We start from the raw sequence: 16,053 nt of genomic DNA on the forward strand, positions 1-16,053 counted from the left end.
AGGAAGAGCCCCGTTACCTGTTGATATCATCCTGATAGAAGTTTCTGTTGAAATAGTCGGCCAGATGTGGAGTGTTGCAAAGACACTGTAAGACGGAGTTCATGTAGCAGGTGTTCCCTAAATTCCGAAGGCCTGTGAGGGCTGGTCCCTGGCCTCCGAAAACGGGGTTGAGATTCCGAATCTGAGAAGCGGAAAGCCTCGAGATTTCGGCTTTCGTGTAGCTGGCGGGTCTGTAAGAAAGAGGCAGCCGTGAAACAAGTGACGTTTCCGGTTTTTTTAAAGACATTTATTCCCTTTTTAGGCAAGTGGTTTTGACTGGTTCAAATAACACAGCCTTATCGATAGCTATGAGGCAGCAATGGCTGAGGTCTTATTCTGCCCGAAATGTTATGCTTGGTGGTTCACAGATTCTATGTTTCTCAGAAACTCTAAACCAGGGATGGGCAAGCTGGCTCTCCAGATGGCCATGGACTACAATTCCCATGAGCCCCTGCCCTAAACCAAGCCTTTATGATCCTTCATGGGGGCCACGTACTTATTCTCATGATTAACAGTAGGAGAGAGTTATGATTCTATGACAAACTGGCCCTCCAGATGTCTATGATTCTATGACAAACTAGCCCTCCAGATGTCTATGATTCTATGATTCTATGACAAACTGGCCCTCCAGATGTCTATGATTCTATGACAAACTGGCCCTCCAGATGTCTATGATTCTATGATTCTATGACAAACTGGCCCTCCAGATGTCTATGATTCTATGACAAACTGGCCCTCCAGATGTCTATGATTCTATGACAAACTGGCTCTCCAGATGTCTATGATTCTATGACAAACTGGCCCTCCAGATGTCTATGATTCTATGACAAACTGGCCCTCCAGATGTCTATGATTCTATGATTCTATGACAAACTGGCTGTCCAGATTTCTATGATTCTATGACAAACTGGCCCTGCAGATGTCTATGATTCTATGATTCTATGACAAACTGGCTCTCCAGATGTCCATGGACTACAATTCCCACAAGCCTCTGCCCTAAACCAAGCCTTCACGACCCTTCACGGGGCCCACGTACTTATTCTCGCGATTAACAGTAGGAGTGACGATGATCTTCTTCCGCTCTTCCTCTTGGATGGCCTGAGTGATATCTGGCGAGGAGTAAGAGCGCTTCAGCTTGGAGTGTTCCCTCTCCCGTTGGTCGGCGGCGGCTTGAGGCTTGGGCTTGTGAGTGGGCGGAGTCGAAGGAGGCGTGGCTGACTGAGTCATCTCCGGCGGGTACATGTGGACGGAGTTGGTTGGGGAATGGTAATAACGGAAGGTCCCGGTGACCTGATCAAGAAACTTCAAGGGACGTGTGGAGAAGAAATGGGGAAGGGTTTAGTGAAACTGCAGAAGATGGGGGTGGCCAAACTTGTGGCTCTCCAGATGCCCATGGACTACGATTCCCATGCTGACAGGGGCTCATGGTTTAGAGCATCTATCACCCCAAGGCATGATGGGAGCTTGTGAAAAATGATTTGGAAATCCTGTTTTCACATCCCAAAGTTTTATCGTTCAGGATTCTGTAGACTCTTATGGGCTTGAGCTGGTGAATTTCCCTCCCACCCTATTTAATTGACACTCAACGTTTTATTAATTTGTATTTATTATTAAGCGTATTGAACCAGCCGCCTTGTGGCGTTCACAACGAGATAATAAAACCACAGTAAAATCACAAATACAATAAAAAAAAAACCCACCCTCCCTCCCCCAGTAATGCCATCGGGCTCCACCAAACTGACCTGGCCCCAACTTCATAGAATCCTAGAGTTGGAAGGGACCTCCAGGGTCATCTAGTCCAACCCCCTGCACAGTGCGGGAAATTGACAACTGCAAGACAGGTATAGAAGTCAGGCTTACCTTTACCCAACCAGAAGGCAGTCCGGGGACGATCCTGCCCATTTCTTCACTCCGCGCCCTCGTTAACGGCTCCCGCTGGGACTTAAACAAGAAAAGGTTTGGGACTCAGATGTGAGAAAATCCGAGAACACAACACACAGCACACTTTGCCTGTCTTTGGGATGATGCACACAAACGGAGGAGAGCACAATGATTTGGGCAAATGCAAAACTCCCTCTGGGCACTTCGCCACGGAGCAAATGGGCAACAGGTGGAGGGGGGATTTGGAAAGCAAGAAGTCTGACTAAGCTCGGGGCACAGACAGTTGCTGAAATAGGAATTAAGGAAGCCAGGGAAGTGGCGCTGGAGGCAAATCTCCAAAGATCTGAGCTCTGTGGGGCAGAACATTCGGCAGGAAGGCTTCGTAGTTGAGAGAAGGAGCTCTGGTCTGGGTGGGTTCCTCACCCTGATTGCATTTCTACTCAGAACTCAGCAGGTGCATTTCTACTCAGAACTCACCCCAGGAACCTTCTCTCATAGAATCATGGAATTGGAAGGGACCTCCTGGGTCATCTAGTCCAACCCCCTGCACTGTGCAGGACACTCACATCCCTATCACTCATCCACTGTCACCTGCCACCCCCTTGAGCCTTCTCACAGAATCAGCCTCTCCGTCAGATGGCTATCCAGCCTCTGTTTTAAAATTTCCAAAGATGGAGAACCCACCACCTCCCGAGGAAGCCTGTTCCACTGAGAAACCGCTCTAACTGTCTGGAACTCCTTCCGGATGTTTAGATGGAATTTATTTTGAATTAATTTCATCCCATTGGTTCTAGTCCATCCCTCAAGGGCAAGAGGACAACTCTGCTCCATCCTCTACATGGCAGCATTTTAAATACTTGAAGATGGCTACCAGATCCCCTCTCAGTCACCTCTTCTCCGGGCTAAACAGACCAAGTTCCCCCAACCTTTCCTCATACGTCTTGGTCTCCAAACCCCTCACCATCTTTGTTGCCCTCCTCTGGACACGCTCCAGTTTGTCAACATCCCTCTTCAACTGGGATACCCAAAACTGAACACAGGACTCCAAGTGAGGCCGAACCAGAGCAGAGTAAAGCGGTACCATCACCTCCCGTGATCTGGACACGATACTCTGTTTGATACAGCCCAAAATCCCATTTGCCTTTCTAGCCACCGAGTCACACTGCTGACTCGTGTTCAATGTGCCTTAATGCCAGCCTACCTTACAAGGCCCTTATCAGGATAATAGCCTTATACCCTGTGAACACCTAAGTATTATCAGCCTCCTGGATACACAAAGCAATGAAGCCAGAGAGCTCACTTCCTGCACTAACTTTCAGCGTCCTGAAGAGAATCCAGATCAACAACAACAACAAAAAAAGGAAAGACACTTCATGCTGCAGAAAGCAAAGTCCTGGAGGACCTTTGAACAAAGGAGCAGCACAATAACCAACACCCCCACAAGCAGTCCCCTAAATCTGCTTTTTGTTAACAAACATTTATGAAAAATAGCACAAATGGTTATGGATTCCCCTTAAAGGGGAAGCCGTGACGTGACGACAGATACAAAATGAGCCCATGTTATGGCAACGAATCTAGTTTCTTGAGCTAGGCACCATGCATTTACTTTATTCTTTTCAGAATCTTGTTCAGTATCCTCTCTAATGGCTTCCGGCCTCTGAGATTCTGTTTCTGGATGTTCTTTAAGTCCAGTCAGCTGCAAAACAAAGATTTTAAGAGGGAAACTTTCAATTTTCAGGGACCTATTTAGAAAGCTTCAGAAAGAGCGATCCGTGCCCGAGTTAATCCTGCTCTAAACTCTGCTCCGTAGTCCTAAAGAGAAGACAGACCCCACCCCAAAAACATTTCTGATGGCTCTCCTGAGGAACATTTTAAGGAAATCGCTGATGAAGTGAATGTTATGCTCACCCCCGTGACATGGTAAACTTGTCCTGCATGCACTCAGGAGACCTGGATTAAGTGCTGACGATATAATCTGCCTCAGCTGTATGGGAAGACCAGTTCTTTACCTTTATCAGCGATAATTGGGGACCAGACTATGGCTGTTAATTTGGCCTGTGGAGGGAGAGGCAGAGACCCCTGCCCACAGTCAGAGGCACCTGGCTATGGCTTTGCACATTCTGGATAAGGGTCTTTTTAATAGACTTGCAGTTACAGTATAGCTCATGACCTCTGCTTGTTTTAAAAAATTGGGTGTAAATGCCAGAAAAGAACTTCCCCAGACAAAGAACTGGATGCAGGCACGGAACACAAGTCAGTTAAGCATTTTTGTAGCCTGGGAGGATTGTTCCAAGCGTCCAAGCTAGATACTCCCAAGTCTCACCGGATAAAAGTTTACAGCAGGAGGATAAACAACTCATGTGCACGGGGTCTGCTGGGGGTCGTGGAGACAGTGTATGTCTGTGTTAACGCCTGGTGACTCAGGAAATCTCTGCCACCAGAAAAGGAGAAAGTGTCCCCTGCAGCTTCTATTCATGGCTCGGGCGCAGTGAGAACATCAGACGTGCCCTTCCAGTCCAGCATTCAACAGGGCAGGCATGGCCAGACGTCTGATGTCTACGGACTACAACCCCCATGAGCCCCTGCCAGCACCATGCTGGCAGGGGCTCATGGGGATTGTAGTCTGGGGACCTCTGGAGGTGCTGACTCAGTCAAAGAGCCCAGGTTTAATCGCGTCCGTCTCTGCTTTTTGAAAAAAAAAACAGGGAGCAGGTGATCGGAAAGACCTGCGACCCACCGCCTGCCGGAATGCACAAGGCTGGCCTGCATGGGCCGATGGGCTGATTCCGCATCCGGCACCTTCACGGGTGTTTTTCACACAATGGCCAGCCGGTTGCCATGGAGGTCAACAGACACAGCATCCTAGGACGATTCCTCCTAGCCTCTGGATGAACGGGACTGCCCATTCTTCTTCGCTGTGGCTGAAAGCCAGGGTTGGCCCCGTCTACCTCAATCCCCTTCGGAAGCCATCCCTACAGTCAACAGAAGAACATCAGAAGAATGAAAGGTACAGCCTCCCTGAGTGGCCCCAGCACAGAGCCCAGCAGGACTCAAATGGAGCTCTGTTGCCTTCGTGAGCAGAAAGAAACTCTCTTTCCCCCGGCCCTTGGCCTCGCTGGATCCATTGTGTTTAGATTGCCCGCCATCAGGTTTCAGAGAAGGCCCAGTCCTCTTACACAGGGGTAGTCACCTTTGGCCTTCCAGATGTCCATGGTTAACGCTGGCAGGGGCTCATGGGAATTGTCGTCCATGGACATCTGGAGGACCACAGGTTGACTACCCCTGCTCCTACAGAAAGGGGGCAGGCCGCCCTACCTTCCTTCCTTCCTGATCACCTTGCAAAGTCTCTCTTGCCCATCAGCTCCTCGAGGGTGGCGCCATGGCTGAAATGCCACTTGGCTGAAATGCCGCCTTCCGCTCTGAGCAGCAACACGCCCTTCCACAGCCCAGCCCGAAAATAAAAGCCCGTGGCAAGGGAGGAAACCGTGCTTTTCCTTCCGGGCCAGCTGCGCCGCTCACCTTGCTCGAGACCAAATCCCCCCTCGCAGCCGCCCGGGACTCCTCCGCAAATCTCCGCCTCTGCGCCTCTGGCGTCCGGCCCGCCTTTTCTTTCTCGCCGACAACGTTGCTCCCCGCGTCTAGTTTTTTCCTCCCTTCGGGGGTTTCGCTCCCGGTCGGGCTGTTTTTCTTCCCTCTCGGCTCTTTCTCCAGCTCCTGCTTTCCGTCCGCCTCTTTGCCGGCCTGTGCTTCTCTTTCTCCCCGCTCCATGTCTTCTTTGGCTTTCTGGAAGCTTTCCTTCTCGTCCTGCTCCCCGCTGGCTTTCTGCCCTTGCTGCTCCTGCCTTGGCTGCTCTCGCTCTCCTTCCTGGTTTTTCCCCTGCTGCTCTTCCTGCTTGCTCTTCTCCTTTTCGGTCGGTCTGAGGCTTTTCTCTTCGTCCGCCACCCCGGGTTTCGTGGAACGGTCTGGAATTACCTTTCCATTTGGGGTCGTTTGCTTGCCAGCGGCTGGGCCCTCGGCTTTTGACTTATTAGCATCGTCTGGGATTTTTGCTGACGGCTTTTTTGTACGATCGATCTGGATCAATGTTAGAAAAACATATTTTGAGGATGAAACTTTCAAAACACACGCCCTAATTTTCACTCTCGTTTCTTTCCTGGGATGGAAGGTTTTTTTTGCAGCTTAAGCTCCCTGGGGCCAAACGGCTTACTGAGGCACGTACCGCTGCCTGCATGCATTCACGCTGTTCTTGGGCCGGGACAGTGGCCTTTCCATACCCACGACTGGGCTGGAAGAGCTATCAGGTTGAACACAATCCTATGGGAAGGCCCCTTCAGCTTAGCACAGCACAGTGGTCATGAGACTGCACTGTGAATCAGGAAGTGTCAGATCTGAACTGGACCCCTGCTGTGGACTCAGAATCACGGAATCATAGAGTTGGAAGGGGCCACACAGGCCATCTAGTCAACCCCCTGCTCATAGAATCATAGAGTTGGAAGGGGCCACACAGGCCATCTAGTCCAACCCCCTTGCTCATAGAATCATAGAATCATAGAGTTGGAAGGGGCCACACAGGCCATCTAGTCCAACCCCCTTGCTCATAGAATCATAGAATCATAGAATCATAGAGTTGGAAGGGGCCACACAGGCCATCTAGTCCAACCCCTGCTCATAGAATCATAGAATCATAGAGTTGGAAGGGGCCACACAGGCCATCTAGTCCAACCCCCTTGCTCATAGAATCATAGAATCATAGAGTTGGAAGGCGCCACACAGGCCATCTAGTCCAACCCCCTGCTCATGGAATCGTAGAATCATAGAATCATAGAGTTGGAAGGGGCCACACAGGCCATCTAGTCCAACCCCTGCTCATAGAATCATAGAATCATAGAAATAGGTGGGAGTTAATTACCATTGATAGGCTTTTAAAAGGTGTGACCGGGCGATATGACCATATATGATCAGGTCAACCTGCTCCTCCCCCCTCCCAGAATGGCCAATGATAAGCCTGAAGGAGATGAGAAGGGGAGGGGCCCCAGGTGGGCGTGTCCACAGCTCTGCTCCCCAACCATATCCTGCACAATCACAACACTTCTGGGGTTTCTCGAAGCCTGAGGAATATTTCAGGGGTTTCTCAACAGTAAAAAACTTGAGAAAGGCTGCTTGGAGAGGTAGGGGAAGGATGCAGGGCATGAAGGCGTCATCCCTTTCAGATAAACTCCCCAGGGGTGGTGCAGGTAGGAAAGAAAGGAGAGACACCCCCTGTAGTTTATGAATAACCTGGACTAGATGAGTGAACTTCATTCCGCTCCTTTCTCCCTTTCCCCTCCCTAGGAGGACTGGAAAATGCCACAGGGCTCACCTGAGGAATGATCTTCACAGAAGACACCTTCCGGGCTACAGAAGGGATGCCGTCGGACTTAGCATCCGCAGCAACTGGTCCAGCAGGAGCTTCTGGCTTCACTGTCTCTCCTCCCCCTTCCTTGTGGTTCGCCGTTTCAGGCCTTTCGGGCATTTCCACGACGGAAGGCTTTACACGGACGACCGGCACCACAGGCTGGGCTGGCTCTTCCAAGGAGGGATAAGTAAAATCCACTGAAAAAAAAACCACAAAAAAGAAGGGGCGTTAGAAAAGCAGGGGGAGGGGGGTAAACCTCCGCAATGCAAGGAACTATCCATGTAATTCAAATCAGACCCAGACGATGTATGGAAGTGTCATCAAACCGCAACTGACATAATTTCCCCTCCAAGTCCCAACCCTGCTTAGCTTCCAAGATCCGTCCCCATGCTGCCTTCCTTACCTACAGAGGCTATAGATCAGTGGTCCCCAACCTTTTTATCACCGGGGACCACTCAACGCCTTTTACTGAGGCCCGGTGGGAGGGGGGGTAGTTGACTCCTCTACTCTCAACCACTGCCCTAACGCTCTCTGATCGCCATGGTCATGTTTAAACCTCCCTTCAAAATAAGATACAGACACGCCACAACGATGAACATAAGGAACATTTTATTTTCGTGGAAATTTTAACTCCTGACAATGACAAATCAATGGGAACCCTGAGCTTGTTTCTCTGCAACGAGATAGTCCCATCTGGGAGGGATGGGAGACAAGGACACCCAAAGTGTGTTGTAAAGGGCCGGGGGGGGGGGGAGAAGGCGTCCTTCGGGGCCCACCTCCAATTAGTCGACGGACCGCATGTGGTCCGCAGCCCACAGGTTGGGGATCGCTACTGTAGATGACTTTCATACTCACAAGAGACAGACACTGCTTCCTTCTTGCTGCGTTGGGGTGGCGTTACTTTTGCATTGGTCGTGTACTGGGGATAGCAGAGAAGCCAGTTCTCATACCCTCCTTCTAAGATTAAGGGCTCGTTCTGTAACACGGCTTTGCTTTCCCACTGAAAGTGAAAAACGGATTATTGTAATTTCAAAAAGGCCCCTAGCCCCAAAAACGTTCCAAATCACAACGCAATCGGGTTGCATTATATAAAACGGCCGCTGTGAAATTTGACATCTTGCAACAAACTTGTGTGTATCATTGTTTTTACAAGCATGGGACTTACTGCATACACTCTGCACACACTCTGGAACTCCTTGTTCTAAAGGCAAAAAGCCTGGCTTGGTGTCACACATGGCATTTGAACGGAGGCCATTAAGGATCGAATGAGAAAAGGAAGCTTTTTCCCCCTTACTTCCTTTTTCCAGTCCACAATCACACACACACACACTCGAAAGCTGTGGTCATTCCATCCCGTAAAAAGCATCTCTTCCTTTCTACCTTCCTGAGATTGCTCTGAAACAATCAGGGCAAAGGCAGAAGTTGCTACGTTGCCACAGATATTTCATTCAATGGCCTGATGAGACATATTGTTTAGGCATAGTTTGATGTCTTAACTCCGGCTTAAGACCCTCAAAAGTACAGCAAAACCACACTTTACTGCCCAATACAGATGTAGTGCTTCCTCACAACTAGCCCACTTCAAATTATTTTCACCTCTTAGCGCGCGGCCAGTTTTAAACCAGACTGAGTATTTGGACGATATACCATTTATGTGTGAGGCCGATAGCTCGCATGGAAATGTATACATGCTTAATTACCAGGCTCTGAAACCATCAACTCAACAAAACCTCCAGTTGGTTGGCAGGCTTGATAAAAATACTAGCAAGATGAAGGCTCCTGGGCACCCCCTTGATCCCAGGAAATGAGGCAGGCACAAGGTTGAAATCTGCTCACCTTGAAAAGCGCATCTTTGAGGCTCCACAGGGGCGTTCCTAACTGCAGGTCTTTCACCGAGCTAAACCAGTCGAGCAGAACGATATAATTGACTTGACCCCTCTCTTTCCATGGCTCCTTAGAAGCATCTGGGAGTTTCGTTTCAATCCAGTTAGCGGTGACGCTGAAAGTGAGCGGAGAACAAAAGGACATGGGGAAGTATTTATTTCATTATATAGATCCCGCTCCTTCACCCAAAGGTCCCAGGGCGGGTCACAAATACAGAATAAAAGAACCTAAAAGATGTCACGTCACCCCACGCAACATTGCTGTGGATTCAGGTGAAAAGGAAACCAAAGTCAGAGAAGCCATTGGGCTTGATTCCTGTTTCCCTGTTTTTCTTCCTCTCCTTCTTCGCATCTGGCTCTCACCACGGACACACAAATCTGTTCCCACTACCTCCAGTGTTACCTTCTATTCTGCATGTGATGGCTCTAGCAAGCAGTTCTGGCCACAAGGCATGAAAATCTAGGTTCTGCTTTATCCTAGCTGTCCTTTAAAGCAGGGATCCTCAACCTGTGGTCCTCCAGACGTTCATGGACTACAATTCCCATGAGCCCCTGCCAGCTTTTGCTGGCAGGGGCTCATGGGAATTGTAGTCCATGAACCTCTGGAGGACCACGGGTTGAGGATCCCTGCTTTAAAGGGAAAGCCTGTTCTAAGGGGAAGCCTCAGCTTTGCCTCTGTGCTCCTCACAGAATAAGACTACCCATAGGTTTGCTTAGTCCTTCTTGGGAAATCCAGTAACACTAGCACAGCCCATGATCCAAAGTTCCTCTTTAGCTCTTTGCACTGCAGCCGGGCAAATGGATTACCTCTGCATTCACATCCTCCCTGCTCCGGACAAATGGTAAAAGATCAATGGAGCACAAAAGTCTTAAGATTCTGCTAGGGAACTCTCATACCCAGGACTGATGGCCTCTTCTGGAACGCTGACGGAGTTGACAATGCACGACTCCTGGTAGTCCTTCAGGCTTCGGGCATCCATGACCATTAGCTTGATGCTCTTGTCCGTCATCATCGTGAACAGTTTCTCCGCCGTGATCCCCCCTGGGGGAACAGCAGCTATTTAGACAGGGGCACCGTTTTCCCTAGAGGAACTTCTGCAAAAGACTGGACAGGTTGCCAAAATACAAAGGTCGCCCGGAAAAAGAGAAGACAGAGGGTTCTCAGCTGCCCCACTGAAACACATTTATGAGCAAACCAGCGTTCTCTACAGCAGGGAGAGCACATGTGCACCAGCCTCTCTCGGCCCCCACCCTGTGGAACACTGCAGTCCCTCCATCCCAGGAGGGAAGGTTAGCTTTGCTCCAGAGGTTGGGCAGAGAATGAGCAGTTGCCAGAAGCTAGTTTTCCTCCTTCCTGACAAAAAGATCTCTGTTTCTCCATAGCTGCAACAGTGAGGGAAAGGCCATTCAGGCCTCTATCACTGACCACAAGGCAGGGACCACTGGGAGGCTCCACCAGGTGTGCCCCGGCAGGACCACTGGCGAGATCAGACCAGCCAGGTTCAAATGGGAACAAAAATGAATGAATGAATGAATGAATGAATGAATGAATGAATGAATGAATGAATGAATGAATGAATGAATGAATGTCTGCTGGCTTTATTCAGGCAACCACCGATGTTGGCGCTACTCACGAGCGAATGGCTCGGTTATTCTGACAGAGTGGCACCGCCCAGCTGGGAAGCTATTTTTTTTTTGCAGAATACCAGCCATGAAATTAGCAAGACACGGAAGAGGGACAGTGATATGTTGTCCTCTGCTGATTCTGCTTGGGAAAATGAGAGAAGAGCGTGGATGGCTATTGGGAAATGCGATGGCTGCAGGAAGATGGGTCGCTGCAAAATTTGGACACTATTGACGGCAGCTGCAATGGGATTACGGTTCGGGAAGCGTGAAAACCGCATGATTTGGGTCAACGCTCAGACCATAGCCCAGAGGGGTCAGGAAGGGATTATTTCCTTTCTTGGGGTTATTTCCATTTCCTTCTGGAGAAGAAGCAGAAGGCTGGGTGGTGAGGCCACAGAATCCAATGAAAGCATCTCTTGGGCATGTTTACAAGAGAGTGTTTGCTCACAGCCAGGACTGAGAATTCTGTTTTTCACAATGGGAAGAAATTCTCCCCTTGCTCCCAGTTCCTTTCTTTTGCTGAGCAAGCCTTAGGCACTTGCTTTGGGCATCCATGGTACACCTTCTGTAATGCACACCTGCTCTTTGTTTGTATGGCGTTGAGGCCTGGCTTTCCTTCCTGGGCAGGGTATTTGGGGCAGGAAAGAAAATTAATCACTACAGGTCACTTACCAGTTTCAGGCTGATCCCTCCTTTCCGCTGAAACCTTCTCACCGTTGATCTAAATTATTTTTGGGAAAACATCAGGAAACACCACTTTATTCGTCTCACACACACAAGCATCCTTTCCCTGAAACAGCGACTCCTGAGCAAATACGGCCTTGTTTGTGCATGCAGCTGAACGATGAGGCAGGATTTAAAAAATGGGAAAACAAACCATGCCACTGCAGGCTGTAGATGGTGGTGGTGACATTTTTAAGATTCTCCAAAACAAACAAGCAACCAAACAAAAAACCCTACCACCTACAGCCCTGAACTTCCCAATGCTGTACTAGTTTTCCACTTACAGGTGACTACTTTGAACAACATCATTCTTTTCCTGCACCCTGAAATAGCACGGTCACCACTCTGTTGTGTTTTGGGAAAACACCAGTCCCCAGTCTCCACAGGAGGCCTACTATCGGCTCCTTTTGTAAACAACAACCAAGAGCGGCTGGACAAGAACCGACATAACCACTGAAACGGCAGTCACAGGGAAGAAAAGGTCGAATGGGAAAGGACACCGCCCCACCGTGGAAGACATTTGAGAAAAGACAGAAATGAAGCTGGAGCAAAAAACCTATCTATGAAGATAGGCTGAGGGACTTGGGAATGTTCAGCCTGGAGAAAAGGAGGTTGAGAGGGGACATGATAGCCCTCTTTAAGTATTTGAAAGGTTGTCACTTGGAGGAGGGCAGGATGCTGTTTCTGTAGGCTGCAGAGGAGAGGACACGCAGTAATGGGTTTAAACTTCAAGTACAACGATATAGGCTAGATATCAGGAAAAAAAATTCACAGTCAGAGTAGTTCAGCAGTGGAATAGGCTGCCTAAGGAGGTGGTGAGCTCCCCCTCACTGGCAGTCTTCAAGCAAAGGTTGGATACACACTTTTCTTGGATGCTTTAGGATGCTTTGGGCTGATCCTGCATTGAGCAGGGGGTTGGACTAGATGGCCTGAATGGCCCCTTCCAACTCTATGATTCTATGAAAATTAATTCTTGACGACAGATTCCTACTTGCACAAGCTTCCCCATCAAGAATTCTGCTCCTCGTGGCAGGGGGAGCAGGGTGCAACACCCACACTATTTAGAATTCTACGTCTGCTGCTTGAGTACCTGAAACATAAGCACTCCCAACAGGCCTACGGTGATCTCTGAGTGACCTTCCCTGTGTGCACCCCAAAATTATTTCTGCAGATGCTCCTGGCCAATCAACGCTTCCTCAACAACAGAGCATCAGTCAGATCGAATGAATAAAAACATGGGAAGAAGAAGCCTCATTAGAGTAGGACTTGACCTGGAAGATGTACCCTACGTGGTTGATTCCCCAGTGACTACCTGGAAGGGATTTTTGGTGGGCACGGACACTGGCCCTCATGCCTACCTGCCGCCCGACCTGGGAGTAGAAAAGGAGAAGAGCTGGGGTTGAGAAGCAGGAGTAGACACCTGGCAGCCAAAAGCCTTCCCTTCACGAGGAAGCCCTGGAAGAGCAAGGATTCCCTGCAGGATCTGGGGTTGCTGCTCCTCATGTATGCAGTGATGCGATGCTGTGTCCAATATCGACTGTAGGGTGGGAGCTAGGGTGGGATAAGCGTGTCTGCACTCTTGCCCGGTAAGCTGATGGCTAGGTGCTGGACTTTCCTGTCTGGCGGAACCAAACGTGAGTCCAAAGGCACCTTTAAGACCAGCAAAGTTTTACTCAAGGCGTGAGCTCACGCCTTGAATAACACTTTGCTGGTCTTAAAGGCACCGCCACTGGACTCACATTTGGTTCTGCTACTTCAGAACACAAGGCCGCCCACCTGAATCTATCCTGCCCGGCGCTGGATCTGACTTTGGCCTGTGACTGCTGAATCTTGCCTAACAGATCCTGTTGCTGTGGAATGCTGATGCTGCCCAGGGCTTTGCTCCTAGCTGGGAGAGGAGGACAACTGTCTCACTCACCGTGTGGTTTTTCCCTTTGGAATCCAAGGAAGCCTCTGAAGAGGTTTTCTCTGATACCTTCGTATCATCTTTGGCTTCCTGTTTTTTCAGCTGCAGCGCTTCTTGCCTCTCCTTTTCCTCCAGTTTCTCCCGTACTTCTGCTTCTTCGTATCTGGGTAAGAAAAAGATTTGTTTGCTTTTTTTTTTTTTTACCCACTTCAACAGTGGTTTCGCTTGGGCTTATTGCAGTTCACAAGCGGCGTTCCTTGAAGCATGGCCTCATATCTATGTTCCTTGCTGAAGATTAACAGAGCTGTTTTTTGGGACCTCTGAGGCAAAGACTAGGCTGTTAAGAATAAGTGACTCGTGGCAGAAAAGCAGAGTTCAGAAAATATTCATGGCTAGTGATCCCTGGCCCTAAGGTAGCCTGTTTGGCCTTGACCAGGGCCAGGGCTTTTTCTGTCCTGGCCCCCACCTGGTGGAACGAGCTCCCCAAAGAGATTCAGGCCCTGTCTGAGCTACCACAGATCCGCAGGGACAGCAAAATAGAGCTTTCCCGCCAGGCATCTGGCTGAGACCAGTGACAGAGGAAGGAGAGTTGGTTCTTATATGCCGCTTTTCTGCTCCCGAAGGAGTCTCAAAGTGGCTTACAGTCGCCTTCCCTTTCCTCTCCCCACAACAGACACAGCTGTGAGGTGGGTGAGGCTGAGAGAGCCCTGATATTACTGAAGAAGAAGAGTTGAATGAGGGTTGGTATATAAATTAAAGGAATAAATTTAAAACTTTCTCAAAAGCATCTCAGAGATTAAAGGAGAGCTTCCTGTCTTGCAAGTATTTATGGCTATTTCTCCAGTAAGCTCTTGCTATTCCAGGCAAAGAGCTGATTTATAATACTCAGAGATAAATCTCCATGATTGTCCACTAATTAATGCTGTGTGGCCGTGGGGGAAAAACTCTTTGTTCTGCTTTGAACTCTATTTTGATGTTTTTAAGGGTGAATAATTGGGGAAGGAAGTTTTTGATTCCTGACTCCCTAGCAACAGCATAGATATCCACCCAAGCAGATGGCCTTGTGGGACATGGGGGGAGGGGGGATGTAGGTGGACAAAAGCCACCTAACCTGCAAAGAGGAATCCTCTGAAGGATCAAACCTTGGGAATTGGTGACCCACAAAAAATGAAGACTCTGATCCAAAAATACTCCCAAAGAGCGAAAAACATGAACTCGAAGAGTTCTCTGCAGCATCAGAGAAAGAGCTGAAGGGAAGGTGGGTGCTCTCCTCCAAAGCATGGAAGAATTGTGGCATGAAGGATCCATTGCATTAACAGCTAGGAAAATTCTGTCTGCAGCTGGCATGCACAGGGGTTGGACTAGTGTGGGGCTGCCCTGAAGACAGAAGGTGTATTGCAATGACAAAGAGGCTGGTATTCCATGTGGCACATCGTAACATTTAATGTTTTGTGCATACCTGAGTTTAAGACTCTCGGAAAGTCGTTCGGCTTCTTCGATAGCTTTTTTAATGTTCGACGGCCCAAGTAACGAAAGGAAGTAATCCTGAAACGGTAAGGAGCAAATCCACTTCACTTGGTGATGCCACAGAGAAAATACTTTCAAATTTGGTATTATTTTCAAGAATTAATGGATCCACCAGGTCAAGTCAAGTCAGATTTAACTGCATGTAACCATAGGCCATTACAATATAAAAAGAAGATTTAAAAGAAAGATCTAAAACCTTTCAAATCAGAAATAAAATAATAAATAGGAGAATACAGGTAACAATTACTAATCACCATAAGAACATTTCTAAATTACATATGTCCACCTAATCTACAGTTATTCTAGTTATATTCACTCTCTGAAGGACCACTTTGGCCCTTATTAGGCCAAGAAACTGGTGTAGGGTAAAGTCTTTTTCTTCATTTATTCAAAATGAGCCAGACCAGAGTCCGGATCCACAAGGTGTTTTCAAACCAAGATTTTCATCAGTGGCTCACAAAACAACGCTTAACATATGTTTTTATTTTCTAGAAGATTCTCTAATGGCATTTTCTCAGCTTTGTTAGTTAACTTCGAAATATCAATAGAAAGAGCTGAAATTGACAAAAAAAAAACCCATTGAGTGACTGTGAGAGCAGAGGCCTTTTTGATATTTGGAAATTGACCCGCAAAGCTAAAAAAAAAAAATACCATTTGAGAATCTACGAGAAAATAAGAACACATGCGAAGAACTGATCTGTGAGCCACTGATGAAAATCAGCTTATGGATCCGGAACCCGGTCTGGCTCATTTTGAATAAAGGAAGAAAAAGACTTCAGCTACGCCCGTTACTTTATAGGTTCAGCCATTACTCGTTTGGCACCTTGTGCAGAAGGAGAGTCAAGTCAAGTCTTTATTACGGTACTAGACCAGTAGTCAAATTACAAGGTACATAACAACATCTGGCATTAACAAGATAAAAGAACCATTGATAACTTAAATATTATAAAAGATAAAAAACATTCCAGCTATAAGAATCATTCTGGTTTTAAAACTCACAAGCATTATCTCAAGCAATTGAGACTTATCTCTACCTAAGTTGCTCCCAATCCAACCAGCTCTTCCTTGTTTTG

At 48.2% G+C, this 16,053-nt stretch overlaps 1 protein-coding gene across 2 annotated transcripts in view; it reads right to left on the minus strand.

Annotated features, from left to right (window-relative positions):
- Nucleotides 1-16,053, minus strand: part of USP8 (ubiquitin specific peptidase 8) — a 31,722-nt gene that overhangs the window by 6,957 nt on the left and 8,712 nt on the right. Inside the window, exons 4-15 of one of the 2 annotated variants that reach the window (XM_077317657.1) lie at nt 14,913-14,998; nt 13,466-13,616; nt 11,497-11,545; nt 10,096-10,240; nt 9,152-9,314; nt 8,171-8,315; nt 7,280-7,512; nt 5,440-5,994; nt 3,527-3,616; nt 1,900-1,980; nt 1,076-1,341; nt 18-230 (exon numbers count right to left, since the gene is read on the minus strand). In XM_077317657.1, the coding sequence (XP_077173772.1) occupies nt 18-230; nt 1,076-1,341; nt 1,900-1,980; nt 3,527-3,616; nt 5,440-5,994; nt 7,280-7,512; nt 8,171-8,315; nt 9,152-9,314; nt 10,096-10,240; nt 11,497-11,545; nt 13,466-13,616; nt 14,913-14,998 (2,177 nt within the window). The remainder of the gene's footprint in view (nt 1-17; nt 231-1,075; nt 1,342-1,899; nt 1,981-3,526; nt 3,617-5,439; nt 5,995-7,279; nt 7,513-8,170; nt 8,316-9,151; nt 9,315-10,095; nt 10,241-11,496; nt 11,546-13,465; nt 13,617-14,912; nt 14,999-16,053) is intronic. The other variant, XM_077317658.1, reaches the window with a different exon arrangement.

The sequence above is a fragment of the Paroedura picta genome, chromosome 18 (genome assembly GCF_049243985.1).
Source record: "Paroedura picta isolate Pp20150507F chromosome 18, Ppicta_v3.0, whole genome shotgun sequence".
In the NCBI taxonomy this organism is placed as follows: domain Eukaryota; kingdom Metazoa; phylum Chordata; class Lepidosauria; order Squamata; family Gekkonidae; genus Paroedura; species Paroedura picta.